Below are 24,101 nucleotides of genomic sequence, written 5' to 3' on the forward strand. Positions count from 1 at the left end.
AAGACCTTATGCAACAGGATAATCAATGTTCATGGCTAGTATTACCACATACATCTTGCTCACACATCAGTTTGTTAGTTATACTCATTATAATTAGTTTAATACTACATAAGCCAGATATGACTATAAAAAGGTCTGTTGCTTCTTTGAAAAATAAATCCTTTGGGATTCAATAAAGGCAAGCGGCTTTTTTAAAAATGAATTTAAGGTGGGCAAGGCATTTCACACACATTAGAATGGCTAAATTAAAAAATAATGACACCATCAAATATTGGTGAGGATATGAAGAAACTGATTTTCATACACTGATGGTAGAAATGCAAAATGGCACAGTCATTTAGTGATAAATACACATTTGGTGTTTGTTCCAGGTTCTTTGCACAGAGCTCCTAAAACCCTTGGAATCTCCAGAGTATAAGAGTATCTTTGGTATGCTGTTAACAGGATGACGAGTAGCCCCTCTAATAGCTTCAGATTAGGTGTTTGTTGCCAGAAAAATGAGGCATGACTAGAGGGGGAACCCCATCCCCGCCTCCCAACCTCCCAGAAAGGGAGAGGTTTTGGAGACTGAGTCAATCACAAAATGGCCAGTGATTTAATCAGCTGTGCCTACACAACAAAGCAGCCACCAAAATCCCTAAATGGCAGAGTTCAGAGAGCTTCTGGGTTGTTGGACACATGTGCTAGGAGGGTGGTGTGCCAGAGAGGACACAGAAACTGCATCAACCAAGCCTTCCCCCAACCCTCACTCACCTTTCCCTATGCATCCTTTCCATTTGGCTGTCCCAGATAACCATTTATAATAAACCAGTAACATAAGTAAAGTGCCTTCCTGGGTTCTGTGAGCCATTCTAGCAAATCATCGGAACTGAGGAGGAGTCATGGGAACCCCCAGTTTACAGCCTGTTGGTCAGAAGTACAGGGGGCAACCTGGGATTTGTGGCTGACATCTGAGGTGCAGGCAGGCTTGTGGTACTGAGCCTAACCTATGGGGTCTATGTTAACTCTGGCTTGTTACTGTCAGAAGTGAACTGAATTTAGGACAGCCAGGTGATGTCAGAAGTGGTTGCAGGTGTAGAATAAAACCACACATTTAGTGTCAAAGTGTTGTGAGTAAAAACAGTGTAGATTTTACCATGTAATTCAGAGAAGTGAAAACATGTAAGACTATACACAAAAGTTCATAGCAGTTTAATTATAATAGCCAGAAAATGAAAATGATCCAAAGGTCTATCAGCTGGTGAATGCATAAACAAATACACAATGGAATATTATTCAGCAATAAAAAGGAACAGTGAGACAACATAGTTAGATCTCCAAACCATTATGCTAAGAGAAGGAAGCCAAACACAAAAGACCACATACTGTATGAGCCTATTTTTATTAAACTCTAGAAAATACAAAATAATAATGATAGAAGACAGAGGTCAAAGGTTGGAGAAAAGAGGACTAACTGCAGCAAAGGGGCATGAGAAATCATTCTGGGGTGGTGGAAATGTTATATATCATGTTCTGGTTACATGATTATACATTTTCTAAAACAAATCAAATTGTACACTTAAAATTGTTGTTTTCAGACTCCAAGAAGGGACTAGTGGCTACCAAAGGGGAGGGGTGGAGGTGGGTGGGGAGGGAGGAAGAAGGGGATTGAGGGTTATTATGATTGGTACACATAGTGTGGGTGGGGGGGTCACGGGGAAGACAGTGTAGCACAGAGAAAACAAGTAGTGACTGTGGCATCTTACTACACTGATAGACAGTGACTGCAATGGGGTATGGGGGGGGACTTGATAGTATGAGTGAATGTAGTAACCACAATGTTTTTCATGTGAAACCTTTATAAGAGTGTATATCAATGATATCTTTAAAAAATTCTAAAAAAATTAAATTGTTGAGTTTTACTGTAAGTATGTCAATTAAATTGAAAAAGAATGTTAAATAAACAATTTTTTAATATTCTCCCTTGACTCTCCTCCTATGGAGTTTTCGAAAACAACAAAAATGCATATAATATGTTTTACCTATACTTTTATTTTTTAACATAAAAATCTGTAATCCCAGAATCACTAGTTCTTAAAGTTCTTAATGTTTTCTGGCACAGATTTAAGACAAATTACATAGCTACACTGTTAGTTTTTATTGCCAACTACATTAGTAATCCATGACCAAACATTCTTTTTATTTCAAAGATAACTATTCTGCTCATAAATATGTACTACTTTTCCTCACTTATACTTAAAATTTTTAATGATGTGAATCATTATTTTGATTGTGTAATTCTGATAGGTTTAATTTCTTAAAGTGATTTACTGTCCAATACCTGTTTGTTTTTAACACCACATTTAGGTAGGAAAGGTGTAAAGGTACCAGATTCAATATTTAGATCCTGGCTAAATACCCAATAAAATAAATTTACCTGTGCCAGAAGTAGAAACAGAATGAAAATGACTATCACAAAAGCCTTAAGAAATACGTAAAAGTGAAAACAAAGACAGCAAGATAGTGACTTATAGCCCACAACATGTTCTGTTTAGTTTGCAAAATATATTAAAAACAAAGAGATTACTCATTTAGTTTCCAATTTCTCTTGAAAAATCAGAAGCCCTGGAAAGGCTGGGCTCACAGTCCTAAATTACAACAATCAGCTAAGGCTAAGAAGACACTGACTCTTTAGAAGGGCATATATTCCAGTCTGTCAAAGCCCTGTATATTGTTATTACCATTTGGCTTCATGTACCTGAGTTTTCAAATCCTAGCAGAACTATTTCTTCTTATGTGCCTCAACTAACCATAACTGAAAGGTAAAGTGAGAGTTATACGGAAGGACTTTCCCCTACATTTGTTATGCCTAATTCTCCCATTTCAAAGTAACTGTTAATTAAAAATAACCTATAAGAATGCATACATTCCACTGCAGAAAGCAAAATATATATTGAATGCTGCTGGTGTCATACAGTGTATATGAAAATTATAAGCAATTTAGTATATTCCCATGCTAAGCACACACCAGATTCTAGAACTTTACTCATTTCCTTCAGTAACATAAGAAACCCAAACAACAAAGCATCTTTGCTCCTCCACCATAAAAGCTGAGCCTTTTAATACATAAAGAGCACATGAAGTATACTGAAGGTTTTAGCAAAAGAGTAAAATAAACAAAACACAGTGATATGTTAGGGAGTAAAGAGGAATATAATTATAAGCATCCATTCATAAGCTAGAGTGATTATTATTCATCACAGCTATTAATGAAAAGGGAAACTATCTTTTACCACAACTTTGAGGTACTTGCTGAGATACCTCTTTTTGGTTACCAAAGAAAGTCTGAAGACTTCTAGTTAGAGAACAGTAAGTTAACAGAAAAAGAAAATCTAACAGACTTACGTGCTCTGCAGTTGCCTCATCCCCTGGTAAGCATGCAGCAGCAGCGGCCGCACAAGCTATTTCCATCATAGCAGAGCTGGTAGGAGCATCAGTCGTGGATGAAGACCTGGGTCGGCCAGACTGCATAACAGTTGTCATCTCCTGGCCAGATTTCCTGTTGATTTGGGGACTTCCCTTTGGGGCCTCTGGCTTGCCCCGCCTACTATGCAAGCTTGTCCCTCTCTTCATCTTGGGTGGCACACGGATCTGCTGCAGGACACGATTCAGAGCTGTGGGGTGGGTGGGGACACCATCAATCTCAGCACATGCGTTCTGGCTTTCCAGATCCATTTCAGGTTCTGGATCTGCCTGAATTTGTTGCACATCGTGTGGAGACACTGATGACCTCCTGCGCTGGTGCTGGAAGAGATGCTTCAAGCCTTGGCCAATCACATTAATGTTCTCCAAAGCATTGTGGGTCATTTTAGACAACTTTTGTTCTGATTCTGTTTGCTTTCTGGCCTCTGCATCTTGGGATTTGCCTCCAGGATCAGGGTCCTCATATAACTGTTCACTGCCCGAAGGCTCCATCAGTAGACTTAATATGCTTATTTGCAAACTCAAAAAATTTTAAACACACCAAGACTGTCAAATTAGGTAGGCATTTGCTTCAACAGTAACTATACATGCAGCTGTGAGACGGAGGCTTCATGCCTATCTAATGTTTAAAAAAAAGAAGAAGAAGAACCTCATATTATAAATCCATGCAGAAACTCCATTGTTAAAACAAAGAAAAACATGCCACTAGCCAAACAAATAGGTACTATCATTAAGCAATCTTTAATCAGAAGATTAAAAGATAGTTTTCCAGATAGTGGTAATGATTATTTTCTAGAATAGGAGAAAAAGTTCAGACATAAATACACTGGAAATGAAACAGCAATGTTTAAAACAATAAGTCCCTACATGTTTCAATATATGAAGAATTGAACACTGGAGGAATCATCTTGGATTGGAAACTATTAAGTTGACAGAATAGCCACTACTTAGGAAATCAAGGGAGACCAGATCATTCAATATGTATAGTTTGGCAGAAGCAATTTAATTCCTTTCATTCATAACAACAGTTAATTATCCATATGCTGAAACTCGGTAAATTCAATGAATAATAGTGAGAAGTGGATACCCCAATCTAATTATATATGAATTCTAATGGAACAGCGGAATTTCTTGTTTACATTCATATTCACTAAGGTCACAGGCAACTAGGGGGTGATAAAATTGCTCTTTTGAGAAGAAATGGAAATAAAATATCTAGTAAGTTAAATTCCCTGCTGAAGCACAAATGACCTTCTGGTACTATATGAGTGAATGATCCAGACAGAATCTGTTTTCACAGAGACTAGAGCTTTGATCAGTACCAGCTATCAAGAAAAGAGATTCAGAGTTGCTCTTGAGGTGGAGAACAAGAGGCAAGATGGTTTACATCTTGAATGGACAAGTACCAGACAGCTGGAGTTGGTCCTTCCCACTCCCCAAAAAGAGAAAAGAGATTCAAAGAAATCCCTTTCTCTGAACAGTGTCATGCCTGACAGAAGCTTCCCATATACTCACACAAAGTTAGAAGCAAAGAAGTAACACAGTAACTGGGTATGACAGAAGAGTGGAGAAAAAGAAAGGTCAAAGAGCAACCACACACCAATAATAAATGCAGGAAATTAAAAGGAAGCTGAAACTACAAGGTGTGAAGTCAGCACAACTGCCATGGTTACAGAAATCACGTGCAAAAAAAGAGGGGAGATGGCAGGGATGGGATTTTTCATAATAGAAAGTGTTTATTTTTTATTGAGTTTCTGCAAATATATAAAACAAAATTGTACTAATGCATAGGACCTGCTAGAAAGGACAAAATATGATGTGGGAAGTTCATTTCCATATTTTCCTTCAACTTTTTGTTCAAAGAGTTTTAAAACTCCCTTCACTACCAAGTACTTTGAACAGCCTAAGTCACTACCAATGAAGCACCATGGTGGTTATGTTCTAGGGGTCCCTGCAACCAAGCAACCATCTAGAAGGCAAAATTTAGCTGGATAAAAGAGTTCACTGTCAGCTCAAGCCTACAAGAGTTCAGAGCAACAGGAATGCAAAGCCACTGGGGTTTTCTTCTTGCTAACTACTCTTGGAAGACCTTCTTACCATATACATATACACACTGTCACTATGGCTCTGCCATCTGTGTTCTCCCAAGGCTATTTTCCCATCTCCTGACCTATTCCTGACTCACAAGCATGAACAGTATGCCAGGGTTAAAGACATTTGTCTTCCTGCTTTCTAAATAACACAACATTATTTGCTCCTGAACTAGGCAAATGAGTAGCAGTCACAAGAATGGGAAATTTCATAGCCTTTCACTCAAATTCCTTGGGGCCTCACTGAAATCCTGCCCCACCACTGCAACTTCTTAACTCTTTTCCTGACTGTACTGCTTTTGTTATTTTCTTTTCCCACTGGAGAACCAAGAGAGATACTCTTAGTCTTTATTAGACTAACAGCTGTTTTAGCCTTTCTGGAGTCTTCTGGGGTTCCTTGTGGACAAAAATGTTGCCAATAGTATATATGTATTTAATTATCCTCATCTTCCCTCATGAGTTTGCATGGCAGACTAATAGTTATGAAATTATTTCCACTCTGCAAAGTATAGAGCTCCTCAGAGAAAAAGGGCTATGTACCAAGACAATCCAGTAATAGTGAACATCAATGAAACTCTTAGCACTGGACTGTTTAGACCCTGAGAAGATGGGAGGATGTGAAAGCAGCAGACTGATAATAAGAAATAATTTACTTTTTCCTTATTTGCATTGCACTAGCTAAATAACACAACTGATTTTTTTATTGTTTGTGTAAGTAGAATATATAAATTAAACTACGTTCCTCCCACAAAAGACTCCCATGAATTAAGGAATAGTGTCTAGGTAAGTTGGAAAACCAAATGACCTACTTGTCTCATAAATAAAGGCATTAGGAACTTATTACTCAGCAAATTTGTTTCTTTGGGCAGTGTTATAAACCAATTAAGTGGCCATCTGCTTCTTGTTTTTAAAAGATGGAGAATATGATACATTTTTAATGTTAGTAATTCCCTTTGAGATTTCAATAGCATTTGTACATCATTTATTTTCAAATAATTCAAAGTGAGTGATTACAAGGAAATTTCAGCACTCCTAGGAAAACCTGGAAATAGCATGTCAATTTCCAAGCCAAAGTTTGCACAGGCTTTCTACACAGTTGCAAAGAACAGTAATGGATTCTGGAATTTGTAAAGACAAGACATAACTTAATCATACTAACTAGCAGAGGCTTATCTTACATGTAACCTTAAAGACACCCAAATTGAGCCTTAAACATCAAGGCTTAGGTAAGAACTTTGAAAAACAAGCAACCTACTGACTATAAACTGTAACTGACTAAACAAGCAACCTATTGTCTAAAATATAATCTAGTACTTTTATAGCTATCATCTGCATTCTTGCTGTGATATCAACGAACTAGAAATACCAAATTTTTGAAGCTTGACACACTTCTGTAAGCCAAGAGAAAATTTTTATGGCCACCTTTCAATATATGCCAAATATTAAAGAAGGCCAAATGCTGTGCCCAAAATAATAATGCTGTACCAAAGACAGTCATGCTGTGATAATTAACTCTATAAAACTGTTGACAGTAAGAGTATGAATGTAAACCCCAGAGGAAATCAGTAGTGTCACAATTTTTTAGGACTCTCCTATATTCTTCTATAAAGCAGTAAAGTCAAATGAGCAATAACTGATGCTCACTTTATAAAATTCTATATTGAGATACCTGGTTTAACACAAACAAATTCAACTGCAAAGCTAAGTCAACTTTAGTAAGAAGGAAATGTTGGCTTCTCTCTGTTCACTCAGCTTCTCTGGAAAGGAAAGTTCTTACAAGTAAACCAGTAGAAGTAGAGAAAAGGGGAACAAAAGGACATGGGAAGAAGGCAGTAGGGAAAAGGAACAGAAAGTGGGAAAAAGAAGAGGAAAAGGTAGCCACCTACAGACCAGGCACTTCAGATAACTGTTAAATTCTCAGAATTTTTAACAATTTTTCTACAACGATTCTGCCAAAGACATAATATGCCATTAGTTCACATTCAAACAACAAGTTGTTCTGAATTAATATCAGACATATTATGTATTTTTAAGTTATATGTATTAAAATGCAATTTTAATATTCAATAATTACTAAAATAACACATATTTTAAAAACAGTATGTAAAAAATGTTTTTAAAATCTGTCAAATGTTCAGAAGGGTGTACTAAAAGAAATTCCAAATTACATATGAATATCATCTTTCTCTTTTTTCCTGTAAGTTTTCTTTCCAGGCTTTTGGTGGTGATGGCTGCTGCTGTTGTCTATGGATATGGTGCCCAAAGCTTTTTGGTTTGGCTGTGAACCGAGTTATTTTGATGACTATAAAAAGTTGGATACTTGCCTTTATCACTCCTCCTCAAGCACTTCTAAGGTATGCAGGAATCCTTTTAGGAAAAGCTGAAAAGAAAACAATAAGAATTACAAAGTGAGAAACTTAGAGGCAGGAAACTTACCTACTACACAGACATATACACACAAAAATTAAATATATACATAACAACTTATCGCTCACTGGTAGGAGGAGAGCAATTTTTTCTAATATTTTTCACTATTTTCTGATTTTTCAAAAATATAATCAAGAAAGAAGATATTTTTTTGGGGAAAAATTACTTTATCAGTACTTAAAAAATAAACAAGCCCAACAAACAAAAGTTGAGAACCAGGTGGTTTCACAGGAGAATTCTACAAACATTTAAAGAAGAATTAATAACTAATACTCTCAAACTATTCCAAAAAAACTGAAAAGGTTGAAGCTTCCCAATTGATCCCAGGAGGTCACTATGATACCAAAACCAGAAAAAGACACTACAAAAAAAAAAAGAAAATTACAGACCAATATCCCTAATGAACAGAGATGCAAAAATCCTCAATAAATTATTAACTGAATTCAAAAATACATTAAAAGGATCATTCACCATGACCAAGAAGGATTTATTCCAGGATTACAAGATTCAATATCTGCATCAATCAATGTAATCTACCACAGAACAAAAGGAAGGATAAAAACCACACAATTGTCTCAAAAGATGCTGATAAAGCATTTGACAAATTCAGCATCCATTCACGATTAAAAACTCTCAACAAAGTAGGTATAGAGGGAACATACCTCAACATAATGAAGGCCATATATGATAAATCTACAGCTAACATCATACTTAATGGCAAGAAGGTGAAAAGCAAGGAGGCCCACTCTCACCACTTTTATTTGACATAGTGCTGGCAGCTCTAGCATAGCAATCAGGCAAGAAAAAGAAATAAAAGGCATCCAAAACAGTAAGGAAGAAGTAAACTGTCACTATTTGCAGATGACAGGATACTGGATGTATATAGAAAACCTTATAGACTCCACAAAAAGCCTACTAGAATTAATTAATTCAGTGAAGTCACAGGATACAAAAATCAATATACAGAAATCTGTTGTGTTTCTGTATATAAATAATGAACTAAGAGAAAGAGAAATTAAGAAATCAATCCCATTTACAAATGCATCAAAATGAATTAAATACCTAGGAATAGTTTTCACCAAAGAGGTGAAAGACCTATATTCTGAAAACTTTGAGAAACTGATGAAAAAAACTGAAGAAAATAAAAATAAATGGAAAACTATTCTATGCTCATAAACAGGAAGAATTAATATTGTTAAAATCGCCATACTGTCCAAAGTAATCTACAGAAAAAAGCAATGGCATTTTTTCACTGAACTAGAGCAAGTAATCCTAAAATTTGTGTGGAACCACAAAAACACCCAAACAGCCCATGCAATCTGGAGAAAGAAGAAAGTTGTCGGTATCACAGGCTCTGATGCCTAACTATACTACAAAGCTACAGTAAGCAAAATATTATGGTACTGGTATAAGAACAGATACACAGACCAATAGAACAGAATAGAGCCCAGAAATAAACCCATGCCCGTGTGGTGAATTAATATACAACAAAGAAGGTAAGTACATACAATGGAGAAAAGATAGTTTCTTCAATAACTGGTATTGAGAAAATTGGACAGTTACATGCAAAAGAATGAAACTGGATCCTCTCTTACACCACACACAAAAAATAAACTCAAACTGAATTAGAGACTTAAAAATAAAACCTGAAAGAAGAAAACTCCTAGAAGAAAACACAGGCAGTAAACACTTGAACATCAAATTGATATATTTTTTCTGGATATGTCACCCCATGCAAGGGAAACAAAAGCAGAAATAAACAGGTAGAACTACAAAGATCTAAAATGCATTTGTACAACAAAGGAAACCACCAACAAAATGAAAAGGCAACCTCCTACTGTATGGGAGAATATATTTGTAAATGATATATCCAATCAGGGATTAATACCTGAAATTTATAAAAAAAACTCATCCAACTCAGCATTAAGAAAAAAAAGCTCAATTAAAAACTGGCAGAGGAGTTGAAGAGACATTTTTCCAAAGAAGACATACAGATGGCCAACAGGCCCATGAAAAGATGCTCAACATCATTTATCATTAGGAAAATGAAAATCAAAACTACAAAAAGATAGCACCTCACACCAGTCAAAATGGCTAATATCAACAAGACAGGAAATAACAAGTGTTGGCAAGGATGTTGAGAAAAGAAAACTGTGATATAATGATTTATAAGAAATACATATATGGATGGTCATTCAAATAACCAAAATATATTTCTTAAGATATATTTGGTCTTGATTCACAGTTCCTGAAAATGCTTCAGTGCCATGAAGATAAAGTGGGTGCCTTATTATGTTAATGAGGAGACTTCTGGACCTCACTCAAAGGTAGGGGCTGGTTGCCAGGTGAACCAACCATATGATCAGAGGATGGGAACTTTCTGCTCCTAACTCCCAACCCCTGGAGGGGACAGGACAGAGGGGCTGGAGGTTGACTCAGCCAATTAGCCAATGGACAATGACTCAGTCAATCATGATTATGCAATGAAGCCCTCACAAAAACGCCTGAAAGAATGTTTGCCCTGTTTTTGCATCCTGTTTCCCTGCTAAGAAAGAGCTTCCATGCTTAGGAAATCAGAACAAGTCACTGACCTAAGCCCCAAGCTCCATGAGGGTAGAAGCTCCTTTATTTGGGACCTTTCCCAATGTATCTGTTCATCTGTCTATTAATGTGTAATTTACAGTATCCTTTATTAAACTGGTAAAAATAACTGTTTTCCTGAGTTCTGTGAGGAGCTCTAGCAAATTAACTGAACCTAAGGGGGAGGTGACTTGAACCTCTAAACTGTAGTCCAGTGGGTCTGAAGACAGGCAGTAGCCTGGGGCTTGTGACTGGTGTCTGGAGTTGGGGTGTGAGAGGGCAGCCTTGAGGGACTGAGTGCTTAATCTGGGGAATACAGTGCTGTCTCCAGGCAGATAATGTCACAACTGAGTTGAATTCTTGGATACCCTGCTGGTGTTCGAGAATTGCTTGATGTGGTATGAGGGGAAACTGCTCCCCTACAAATACACACACACACACACACACACACACACACACACACACACACACAGGCACACTGGAAATTGGAAATGGGTCTGGGTACCCTAAAGGAGGAACCCTCATATGCTACTGTGGGGATTGCAGACTAGTGCAGCCACTATGGAAAACAGAATGATGGTTGCTCAAAAAACTAAAAATAGACACAAATACCATATAACCCAGCAATTCCACTTCTGGGAATTTATTCATAATAAAAATCACTAATCTGAGAAGATATACACACTCCTATGTTTACTATAGAATTATTTCCAATAGCCAAAATATGGGAACAACTTAAATGTCCATCAACAGATAAATTGATAAAAAATATGTGGTGCTTATATATAATACAATATTACTCAGCCATTAAAAAGAATGAAATCTTCAACACCCAAAAAGCAAATAACCCAATTAAAAAAAGGGCAGAGGACATGAACAGACACTTCTCCAAAGAAGAAATTCAGATGGCCAACAGGCACATGAAAAGTGCTCCACATCGCTAATTATCGGGAAAATGCAAATTAAAATGACAATGAGATATCACCTCACACCAGTTAGGATGGCCAACATAGAAAAGACTAGGAACAAAAAATGCTAGCAAGAATGCAGAGAAAGGAACCCTCCTACACTGCTGGTGGGAATATAAACTAGTTCAAACATTGTGGAAAGCAATATGGACATTCTTCAAAAAACTAAAAATACCATTTGACCTGGGAATTCTACTTCTAGGAATTTACCCAAAGAAAACAAGTTCTCAGATTCAAAAAGACATATATACCCCTATGTTTATTGCAGCACTATTGACAATAGCCAAGATATGGAAGCAACTTAAGTGTCCATCAGTAGATGAATAGATAAAGAAGAGGTGGTACATATACACAATGGAATACTATTCAGCCATAAGAAACAAACAAATCCTACCAACTGCAGCAACATGGGTGGAGCTAGAGGGTATTATTCTAAGTGAAATAAGCCAGGTAGATAAAGACAAGTACTAAATGATTTCCCTCATTTGTGGAGTACAACAATGAAGCAAAACTGAAGGAACAAAACAGCAGCAGACTACTCACAGACTCCAAGAAAGGACTAGCAGTTACCAAAGGGGAGGGACTGGGGAGGGTGGGTGGAGAGGGAGGGAGAAGGGGATTGATGGGTATTATGATTATTACACATGGTGTTGGGGGTGTTATGGGGAAGACAGTATAGCACAGAGAAGACAAGTAGTAACTCTGTGGCATCTTATTACACTGATAGACAGTGACTGCAATGGGGTACTTGATAATATGGGTGAATGTAGTAACCGCATTGTTTTTCATGTGAAACCTTCATAAGAATGTATATCAATGATACCTTAAAAAAATAATTTATAAAAATGAATAAATAAAAATAAAAAGAATGAAATCTCGCCATTTGTGACAACATGGATGGATCTAAAGTGTGTTAAGCTATGTGAAACAAATCAGAAAAGAGAAAGAATTAGCATTATATGTGAAATCTAAAAACTAAAATAAAGGAACAAACACACTAAACTTAATTATGACTCAACCACAGAGAACAGATCACAGGAGAGGAAAGTGGATGAATACATAAACCTTAATATAAAAAACTTTTTTAAAAAAGAAAATGGCATGTATCAAAATATTAATAAGTATCAATGAGTATTTTTACGCTATGATACTGAATTAGGAATGGATGTTCCATTAATTCTAATCTTAAAGTAGCATGAAATGCAAAACAAGTACATGAAAAACACAATTTTATAAACAAATATCTTTTCAACTAGCTTCCAATTCTGCCTTCAAAAGCAACTCTACAGACTGTATCTATCATGCACAATTGAGAATCAAGAGGCACCAAAACTGAAATTTTCCTTGAAAACTAGCTTCTGACAACTACTATCAGAGAAGCAATTTAACTAGACCAGTACTTTTAGGGCATCTGCTATGTGCTCAGCATCATACAGACTAAATAAAGTTATTATCCTGCCCTCAAGGAACTCACAATCTAGGATGGAAAGTAAGATTTACATAATTGAAACTTAAAGAAAACTGCACAGAACAACATATATTAACCGCTACAAATGTGAGGAAAACTGCAATTGCCATCAGAAGTCAGAAGGTCAGTTAGGATTAGATTTGCTCAGAAAAGCTTCATGAAGGAAAGAGAGCTTTAACTGAGCTTTAAAGGACAGGAAGATGAATGAATAACGAAGATATAGGCCAAGACTTCTAGCTGCAGAGCAGAAAACACAGTACATTAGGGGGTCAGTGAAGAGGTCAGGTGACTGTATGGTAGATAAAACATTTCTGAGCCATTTAGGAGAGCTGGGTGCTGGTGCACAGACACTAAAAGAAGACCATCTACTATAAAACCTTTGTACCATTTGAATTTCATACATTATGACAATATTATGTATTGAAAAAAATAAACTTGTTTTTTCTAAAACACATCTTAATCTCCACAGTAAACAAAAAATAGAAGAGTATATAACCACTACACTAATAGAAAGAAAAAACAATTAAAATACCCAAATACAAAAAAAAAGATCTCAGAACAAGTAGAATATATACAAAGCAAATGTAAGATGTCAAATATAAGCCAAAATATTTCAGTAATAACATTAAATGTAATCAGACCAAAAGATTAAAATTACTGTACTCAATAAAAAACAAAATTCAACTATTATGGTGTTTACAAGAATCACACCTAAAATATAAAAACAGAGAACAGTTAAAAAAAAAAGTATGGAAAAACTCATATAAACTAAAAGAAAGCCACTCTAGGTAAAGTAATAGTACTCAAAGTAGACTTTAATGCAAAAAGCATTAACAGAGGTATAATTCATAGACTTAAATGTATAATTCAGTAGGAAGATATAATAATTTAAAATTTGTATGCATGTAGTAATATAGTCTCCAAATATATATAAAGCAAAACTTAACAGAGTTACAAGGAGAAGTGAAAAATACCAATAATCATAGTGGGAAAATTTTTAATCTCTCTCTCAGTAGCTGATAGAACAAATGACCCCAAAAAGGGGGAAAAAGGGGATAAAAATATAGATATGAACAGCATGACTCACAAACTGAATCTAAATAGACATTTATATAATACATCATCGAATAACTATAGAATACTCTAACAAACACAAAGAGATCATTTATAAAACTGATTATCTGATGAGCCTTGAGGAAAGTCTCAAGTTATTCTCTGACCACAACATGGATTCAAAGGTTTAACAAGAGAATGGAGGGAACAACACTCTTCTCCAGCCTCTACCACCCCATTTTTTCCTGACCCAAACTCTAGGCAATACAGCACAGATGGACCAACACACAAGCACCTAAAACCCTGAATGAGGGACGGCCCTGTGCCTGACTGAAGGAAATATAGCCCCAAGAGCATGAAGCATCCCACTGTAGTTAGGAATATTAAACTACAAAACAAATACTGACAAATTGCAAAGATTGAATGTGAGCTAAGAGGAAAGTGTGAAATCCCTGGGGGCTGCCATCATAACAGAGTTCTCACCCTTCTACAGGCTTTTCCTTCAGGAACCTCAAAAGGCCCTCCAATGCAGGGAAATCTGAGAGAATGCAGAGAAAGCTCCTCATCCCTGCCTCACCCACCCCTATAGAGTTTGAGTAGTAGAAGAGGAGCCCAAGCCCATCAGTCCAGACCTAATTCCCTTGCTCCCTATGGACCAAAAGGTATAACATGCAAGGAAAACTTCAGGCCTGTGCCTTGAGGACACTGGCAGAATCCATGATAGCTGGAGGAAAGGAAAGGACACTGTGGGGAAGTTGAGGTTCCTATGGCCAGGATCCTCACTGAACTTAAACCACCTGATGATGTAACTGGCCTGTTGCTGGGCTGCCACTTCCACACCTTTAGGCAATAAGCTACTATTGTGCTATATAGAGAGCTCGGCCCATTGCTTTGGGCAGAGGCAGAGACGCTAGTGCTCGACTTACCACCAGAGAACAAGCCGGGTAATAAACCCTTTCACCCCGAAGAACGTTTTGCTGTCAATTTCTTTGGTCACACTGAAGCCATAGCGAATTTGCCCAGGGCTGAAACGCATTGGCAAGACAATTGGTGTAGTCGGCAGGATTCACTGTTGACCAAGGAAAAAGACAGGCTGCCCTTATGGGAGGGGTGCTTCAGCAGGCTGCCCCTGCGAATGGAGAGACAGTGGATCGTCCCCCAATGGGTATGTGGTCTGAGGTATCTTGCCTCCTAGAGGACTGGGCCCCACCCCAGGACTGGAGGCAAGTGGAGGTGACACCTGAGGCAGTAGGGGTGGCTCTTGATATAGTAAGCAGATCCTTTGAGAATCAGAGTGCCCGTGAGGCAGCGGGGACTGTGGGTTGGCTGCTTCTCACAGTCTTAAAAAGGTCTACAGAGGAGACCCAAGAAATGGCGGCACAAGAACGCAAGCTGCAAACTTCAGTAGATTCCCTGAGGAGAGAAATGGCATTGATGCAAGAGGCGGCATGAGAATGTAAGCTGCAGACTTCTGTGGATGCCCTGAGGAGGGAAATGGTATTGAAGGGGAGGAGGCGGCACAAGAACGCAAGCTGCAAACCTCTGTGGATTCCCTGAGGAAGGAGATGGCTTGAGGCAGGAGGAGGCAGCATGAGAGCACCAGCAGCAAGGTGCCATTGGAGATGAGACAGCAGCACTGCCCGGTGTTCTGGAGGAAGGGCCATCAAGGAAAAAGACGAACTCCTGAGGGAAGCACAGGTGGAGGTGACATGAGAACATCAGCTGCGAAGCACTGAGCTGAAGGTAAGAGACCTTCTGAAGACTGAGGTATTATTGCTACGAGGCACAGTAGAAAAGGTAGTTTGCACCAGAAGAAGCACTCGGGGAAGGGGAAAGAAAGGTGCCATCAGCCCCAGAAATGGAGGAGCTGGAGAAGGATGAAGGGGTGGTGCCGGAGGCACTGGCGCCTCCTGTATTGAAAGCACACCCAGTGGTTGTAAAGAAAATAAAGACCCAGCAGCTGAAAGTTCCCCAAGGAGAGGAGCAGCCCCCTCCCCAGGTCATGGAGCACTCTGTGGTCTGCCCCTATACTCAGGCTGAGCTGGTAGATTTGGGCTCCTGGTTTAGACAGAAGCTCTCAGAGTCAGTATCCGCTTGGTTCCTACATCTGTGGGACTTAGGGGTGGATGGAATTGTTCTGTCAGGATCAGAGAGGGAAAGCTGGCTTCCCTGACAGTGCAGTCTGCCTTGAGGCAGCGATTACAAAATGTACATCAGACCCCAGGGAGTCACTCCCTCCTCGATTGGCTTATGGCTGCACTTCTTGCTGTGTGGCCCAATCTGGGTGATCTGCCATCCTCTCCTGTTAGATGGCAGACATATGCTGAACTCCCAACAGGTGCTACGAGTGCTAGGCATAAGAAATGCCATCTATAGTCCAGAGAATTATAACCCAGATGAAGAGATTTTCACTACTAGGATGAGAAACATTGTACTTCAAGGGGGGAGGCTATCAGAGTAAAAAAAGCCCAAATCCCTTTGGGAATAGGGCGTCTACCCACAAAAGAGTATACTGTGTATATATCTCCTATTCCTAAGTATATTTTGGGGATAGATATCCTGCAGGGTCTATGGTTGCAGACCACTGCAGGTGAGTTCAGACTGAGAGTATGTGTGGGGAAGGCAGTTCTGAAGGGACATGCTAGGTACCCACCCATAGCTTTGCCTGTGCCTTGGCGGGTGACTAATACCAAACAATACAAACTGCCTGGGGGCATAAAGAGACTGGAGAAACTCTCCAAGAACTGGAAAAGGTGGGTATTATAAAGCCCACCCACAGTCCTTTCAATTCCCCAGTGTGGCCTGTAAAAAGCCAGATGGCTCCTGGCATATGACTGTGGATTACAGAGAACTGAATAAAGTCATACCCCCTATGCAGGCTGCTATTCCCTCTATTGCAGGTCTGATGGATACCCTCAGCTATGAACTAGGAAAATACCATTACGTGGTAGATCTTGCTAATGCCTTCTTTTCCACTGACATTGAGCAGGAAAGTCAGGAATAGTTTGCCTTCACATGGGAAGGATAGCAATGGACTTTCACCGTCCTCCCACAGGGATACCTCCATAGCCCCACCATCTGTCATGGACTTGTAGCCCAGGACTTGGCTACATGGGAGAAACTGCCAATGGTGCAGCTGTACCATTATATTGATTATGTCATGCTCACGTCCAATTCTCTTTCTGATCTAGAAGGTGCAGCACCTAGACTGCTGCAACATTTACAGGAGAAAGGATGGGCTGTGAACAGCACCAAGGTTCAGGGACCTGGTTTGTCAGTTAAATTCTTGGGTTTGTCTGGTCGAGTAAGACCAAAGTTATACCAGAGACAGTTATAGACAAAGTCCAGGCCTTTAATACCCCCACAACTGTAGCATTGCTACAGGAGTTTCTGGGTCTCCTAGGCTACTGGAAAGTGTTTATACTGCACTTGGCACAAATTTTGAAGACCTTATACCGACTGGTACAAAAGGGCGTCAGGTGGGACTGGGATGAGACATGTTCATTTGTCTTTACTACAGCAAAACGGGCAGTCAAGGCAGTGCAGGCCTTAAGTGTGATAGACCCATCAAGGCTCTGTGAGCTGGATGTTCCTGAACATGTCACTGAAGATGGTTATGGCTGGGGTCTCTGGCAGCGGCTTGAATGAACTTGCCAACCCGTTGGATTCTGGTCACAACTCTGGGAAGGGGGCAGAGGTACAATACACTTTGATAGAAAAACAACTGGCTGCCATGTATCATGCCCTGCTGGCTATAGAACCCATCACTGGAATGGTCCCGATAAAGGTAATAATGAACTATCCCATCTTGGGGTGGGTACGAGACTGGACCCAAAAGCCATGGAGTGGTGGGCATAAACACCCACACTAGCCAAGTGGGGTGCTTACCTACAGCAGCATAGTGTCCTCTCTAGTACCCCCTTGAGTGAAGAACTCCAACACTTGTTGGGGCCAGTGACATATACTAGTGAAAAGCAGGAAGAACTTACTTTTGAACCATTAGTAGAAGAGAGTTCCTATCGGCAGGGAAGAGCCCCTATACCCAAAGATGCATGGTACACAGATGGCTCCAGCAGTGGGCAGCCCCCAAAATGGAGGGCCATAGCTTTCCATCCTAAGACTGAGACAATATGGATGGAAGATAGTGAGGGGAACAGCAGCCCATGGCAGAGTTGCAGGTTGTGTGGCTTGTGATCAGCAAGGAGCCCTCCCCTATAGTTGTCTGTACTGACAGCTGGGCTGTCTATTGGGGCTTGACCCTGTGGCTACCAACCTGGTACCATGCCAAATGGTTGGTTGGTCACTGACCCCTTTGGGGGCAAGAATTATGGCAGGACTTATGGGCCTGTGGTCAGACTAAAATAATTACAGCATACGATGTGACAGGTCATTTGCCACTGGCATCCCCAGGAAATGATGAGGCAGATAAATTGGCCCAGATACGTTGGTAGAAGGAAAGCCTGCCTCTGATGTAGCCCAATGGCTACCATCAGCGTTTGTTGCATGCAGGGCAAAAGACAATGTGGGCTGTAGCCCGTCGGTGGGGCTTGCCTTTGACCTTTGAAGAAGTTAGTAGAGACCAGCAGGAGTGTGTCATGTGCTCCAAAAGGGACTTACACCAAGTTCCACAGCAACATGGAACAATAGCTAAGGGGCCTATACCCCTCGTCAGGTGGCATACTGGGCCTCTACCTGTGTCAGAAGGATATCAGTACATGATGACTTGTGTGGACACAGCTACTGGACTTCTGGTTGCTTTTCCTACCCATTGTGTAGACCAGCAGGCGACCAAAAGAGGCCTGGAGCGTCTCTTTGATGCCTATGGCCAACCACAGGTGATTGAGAGTGATCAGAGCACCCATTTTACTGGACATACACTGCAAGATTGGGTACAACAGCTGGGAATCAAGTAGAATTTTCATGTGCCATACAATCCTACTGCAGCAGGCATGATAGAGAGGCACAATGGCTTGTTAAAATCCCGACTAAAGTCAGATACCAATAGTCTGCGGGGATGGTCAGTCCGCTTATGGACCGTGCTATGGCGTTTGAATGAGAGACCCCGAAAGGGAGCCCTAAGCCCTGTAGACATGTTAACACATATGGCTGCCTCCCACAAACTAAGGAAGAATCACTGAAGCCAAGGTTTGGCCACCAGAATAACATCCTGCTGCCAGTACCAACTGCACTGAACCCTGGAGACTCCATTGAGTGGACGTGGCCTTGGACCTTTCGACATATGGACCAACGATGGCTGGCTCTCCTGGCACCTTGGGGACAAGGCCTGTAAGCTGGCCTCCTGTGTATTCCTGGAATAACAGCAGAGTGGCTGCCAAAGGTTACAGTAGTATAACCTGAATGGCCAGAAGGTAGGAGCATCTTACCGGGGAGTTTTGTTTTATCGTGGCCAGTGCATGCACCTCCAGTAGCACTATATATAGACCCTTCAGTAACCTCCACAGGGAAAGGAGTAAAAGTATGGTGTACTAGCCCTGGAGGAGACCCCTTTCCTGCTACAGTCCTATCACAGAACCACTCTCTTGCATGCATCCTACCTGATGGACAAGATTTTCCTATGTTGGTGACATTAAAACATGTGTTCTATCGCCCCTAAAGTCTTTGTGGATTGGGAACTTCCTCTGGCTTGAGGATTATTGTAATTTTTATATCAAAATCTTGCTGTATCTTAATTTTTATTATCTCTAAGTTGTTGTTATCCTATGTTGCTATTGTGGAATCTGGTTACAGTGCTCCAGCTTTCTCGCACAGGACCATTGCGGAAGATTGAAAGTGTGTAGATTATAAGGTGAGAATGCTGGAGGGGTAGAGTGTGGGGAAGTTGGGGTTCCTATGGCCAGGATCCTCACTGAACTTAAATCACCTGATGATGTAACTGGCTTATTGCTAGGCTGACACTTCCACACCTTTAGGCAATAAGCTATTATTGCGCTATATAGAGAGCTCAGCCCATGAGGTATGCCAAAGTCAGTAATAAGCTATTATTGCGCTATATAGAGAGCTCAGCCCATTGCTCTGGGCAGAGGCAGAGACACTAGTGCTTGACCTACTGCTGGAGACCAAGCCGGGTAATAAACCCTTTCACCCCAAACAACGTTTTGCTGTCAATTTCTTTGGTCACACTGAATCCATAGCGAACTTGCCCAGGGCTGAAACCCATTGGCAAGACAGACAATGACACCCAATCTTCACTATTTCACTAAAGTAAAAATAACAATGCAGTAGGGAAGGGCTTTAAAAATCTAGAACTTTAGCTTTAAAAAGGCTTTAAAAAACTAAGCTAGAAACAACAGTTGGGAACAAGAAAGATGGGAAGAAATTCCATCCCTGGAAGTGGAGTGGAAGGCTTCATGAGGGCTACACATGCCTCTGAGACCAAGGTTCTAGTAATTGCCTAAATCTGAGGCTGAATAGATGATAGATATCCCCTCATCCTCCACAACAACACTAACAAGCTTTGAGTAAAAATAACAGTGGAATATAGCTGCAAGAGACAGACTCACTATGAGAAACAGCACAAAGGGAAAACCCAAAGCCAAGCAGTGAGATGAGGGACACTAGGACACAGGGACACTAGGGTAATCTGAAGCCTCTGGTTCCCATGGAAACAACAAATGTCAACTTTGGTAACCACAGCAACAATAAATTTCAAACACAGTCCAAACCCTAACAGATTAACAAGAAATTCCTCCCTACAGGACTAGCAGAAGAAAATTTGTAGTCTTCTCCAAGCAAATCAAATATTTACCTCAGTATTTCCTGTTCTATACAAAACATGTTCAGCTTTCAACAAAAAATTACGAGGTATGCCAAAATCAGTAATAAAAACACACCTTGAAGCAACAAAGTGATCAGATCTAGATCTAGAATCAGATATGACACAGATTTTGGAACTATCAGACAGGGAATTTGAAACATGGTGAATATGGCAAAGGCAACATTTAAGATCAGATAGTTAATTTCATAGAGACATGGAAATCATAAGAATCAAGTGGAAATGCTAGAAATAAAAACACAGTAACAAATGCTTTTGATGAGCTTATTAGTAAACCTGAAACAGATGAAAAAGAATTAATGAACTTGTAGACAGGTTAATAAAAATTACCCAACCTGAAATGTAAAGAAGAAAAACAAGTAGGAAAATAAAACAGGAGAGAAAATCCACATTCTGTGGGAGAATATCAAACAGTATAACATGCACATACTTAGAATGTCAGGAGAAAAAGATAAAACAGAGAAGATGAAATATTTGAATGGCCAAAAGCTTAAAGCTTACCAAAATTAGTAATAAGACACCAAACTACCAACTTGAGAAACTCTTAGAACAACACAGGATAAATAACCAAAAAAATACACCTAAGCATATTATCTTCAAATTACTGTAAGGAAAACAGAAATCCTGGAAGATGCCAGAGAGGTGGAAACACATTTTACAGAGAACCAAGGATAAAAATTATAATAAACTTCTTGTCAGAAACTTTGCAAGAAAACAGTGAAGTGATAACTTCAAAATGCTGAAAGGAAAAAACTGCCCAACCAGTTCAATAGCCAGTGAAAACAGCCTTCATAAGTGAAGAAATAAAATATTTCCCAGACAACAAAAGCAGAGAATTCATTGCCATCAGAACACCCTATAAGTTCTTCACAAAACTAAAGGAACAAAACAGCAGCAGACTCACAAACTCCAAGAAGGGATACTAAAGGGGACGGGTGGGGGAATGGGTAGAGAAGGGTGGGTTGGGAGGGAGAAGGGGATAGAGGGGCATTATGATTGGCACACATGCTGTGTGGGGGGTCACAGGGAAGACATTGTAGCACAGAGAAGACAAGTAGTGACTCTGTGGCATGTTACTACACTGATAGACAGTGACTGCAATGGGGTATGGAGGGGACTTGATAGTATAGGTGAATGTAGTAACCACAATGTTTTTCATGTGAAACCTTCATAAGGGTGTATATCAATGATACATTACTAAAAAAGAAAGAAAAAAAGAACAAGTTATTCAGGCAGAAAGAACGATAGAAGTGAGAAGCTTGAATCTACACAAAAAAATGAAGAATAAATGAAAGTAAAAATAGAATCTTTTTTTTTCGTATTTTAATTGTTCAAAAAGACAACTGTCAGAGGTGGAGCCAAGATGGCAGCGTGAGTAGAGCAGCAAAAATCTGCTCCCAAAACCACATACATTTATGAAAATATAACAAAGACAACTCCTAGAATAGAGACCAGAGGACACAGGACAACATCCAGAACACATCCACACCTGTGAGAACCCAGCGCCACGTGAAGGGGGTAAGATACAAGCCCCAGCCGGGCGGAACCCAAGCGCCCCTCCCCCCAGCTCCCGGCAGGAGGAGAGGAGTCGGAGCAGGGAGGGAGACGAAGCCCAGGACTGCTGAACATCCAGCCACAGCCATCCGCACCAGAGCGCAGACACAAGGCATGCGTGAGGTGCTGGATACTAGGGAAACAGGGTAGCAAGACCAGTGAGCAGGTCCCTGAGGCTGGCGCCCTAGGACAAAGAAAAGTCTGTTTTTCTTTAAATTACTTATTTAATTTTTTTGCTGTTGTTTATTCGCGAGTGCTTTTTGGAAGTCTTAAAGGGACAGGGACCCCAAAATGGATGGAAGCGTCCCGGGACACTTAGTTCAGAGGCAGGGAATCTGGGGATGTCTCGGCACACTAACCCCCTGGGCAGCAGGGAGCACGGAGGCCCCTCACAGAGATAAATAGCCTCCCGGCCGCTCCCCCTCCAACGCAGCTCCACCATTTTGGAGGAGCAGCCCCAGCCAGGTCATCCCACAACAACAGCGGAGATAAACTCCATAGCCGCAAGGCAAGAATCAGAAGCCCTGTCTGCGCACACCTGCGCAGCACAAGCCACTAGAGGTCGCTATTCTCCCAGGTGAGCAAGGCCACAAGCCAACAAGAAGGGAAGCTCTTCCAGCGGTCACTTGTACCAGCTCTGCACACTATCTGTCTCACCATGAAAAGACAAAACTACAGGCAGACAAAGATCACAGAGACAACACCTGAGAAGGAGACAGACCTAACCAGTCCTCCTGAAAAAGAATTCAAAATAAAAATCATGAACATGCTGACAGAGATGCAGAGAAAAATGCAAGAGCAGTGGGATGAAGTCCGGAGGGAGATCAAGGATGTCAGGAAGGAGATCACAGAAGTGAAACAATCCCTGGAAGGATTTATAAGCAGAATGGATAAGATGCAAGAGGCCATTGAAGGAATAGAAGCCAGAGAACAGGACGGTATAGAAGCTGACATAGAGAGAGATAAAAGGATCTCCAGGAATGAAACAACACTAAGAGAAATATGTGACCAAGCCAAAAGGAATAATATTCAAATTATAGGGATACCAGAAGAAGAAGAAAGAGGAAAAGGGATAGAAAGTCTCTTTGAAGAAATAATTGCTGAAAATTTCCCCAAACTGGGGGAGGAAATAATCAAGGAGACCAGGGAATTACACAGAACCCCCAACAGAAAGGATCCAAGGAGGACAACACCAAGACACATAGTAATTAAAATGGCAAGGATCAAGGACAAGGAAAGAGTTTTAAAGGCAGATAGAGAGAAAAAGGTCACCTATAAAGGAAAACCCATCAGGCTAACATCAGACTTCTCGACAGAAACCCTACAGGCCAGAAGAGAATGGCATGATATACTTAATGCAATGAAACAGAAGGGCCTTGAACCAAGGATACTGTATCCAGCGCGACTATCATTTAAACATGATGGCGGGATTAAACAATTCCCAGACAAGCAAAAGCTGAGGGAATTTGCTTCCCACAAACCACCTCTACAGGGCATCCTACAGGGACTGCTCTAGATGGGAGCACCCCTAAAAAGAGCACAGAACAAAACACACAACATATGAAGAATGGAGGAGGAGGAATAAGAAGGGAGAGAAGAAAAGAATCTCCAGACAGTGTATATAACAGCTCAATAAGCGAGCTAAGTTAGGCAGTAAGATACTAAAGAAGCTAACCTTGAACCTTTGGTAACCACGAATCTAAAGC

At 40.2% G+C, this 24,101-nt stretch overlaps 1 protein-coding gene across 7 annotated transcripts in view; it reads right to left on the minus strand.

Annotated features, from left to right (window-relative positions):
- Positions 1-24,101, minus strand: part of TMCC1 (transmembrane and coiled-coil domain family 1) — a 374,903-nt gene that overhangs the window by 259,969 nt on the left and 90,833 nt on the right. For 4 of the 7 annotated variants that reach the window (XM_073231071.1, XM_073231070.1, XM_073231068.1 and 1 more), the window contains 2 exons: positions 7,877-7,932; positions 3,385-4,081 (listed from right to left, as the gene is read on the minus strand). In XM_073231071.1, the coding sequence (XP_073087172.1) occupies positions 3,385-3,954 (570 nt within the window). In that variant the 5' untranslated portion in view covers positions 3,955-4,081; positions 7,877-7,932. Of the gene's footprint in view, positions 1-3,384; positions 4,082-7,876; positions 7,933-24,101 lie in introns of those variants that run through there. The other 3 variants (XM_073231072.1, XM_073231073.1, XM_073231074.1) reach the window with 2 other exon arrangements.

Source organism: Manis javanica, chromosome 3 (genome assembly GCF_040802235.1).
Source record: "Manis javanica isolate MJ-LG chromosome 3, MJ_LKY, whole genome shotgun sequence".
In the NCBI taxonomy this organism is placed as follows: domain Eukaryota; kingdom Metazoa; phylum Chordata; class Mammalia; order Pholidota; family Manidae; genus Manis; species Manis javanica.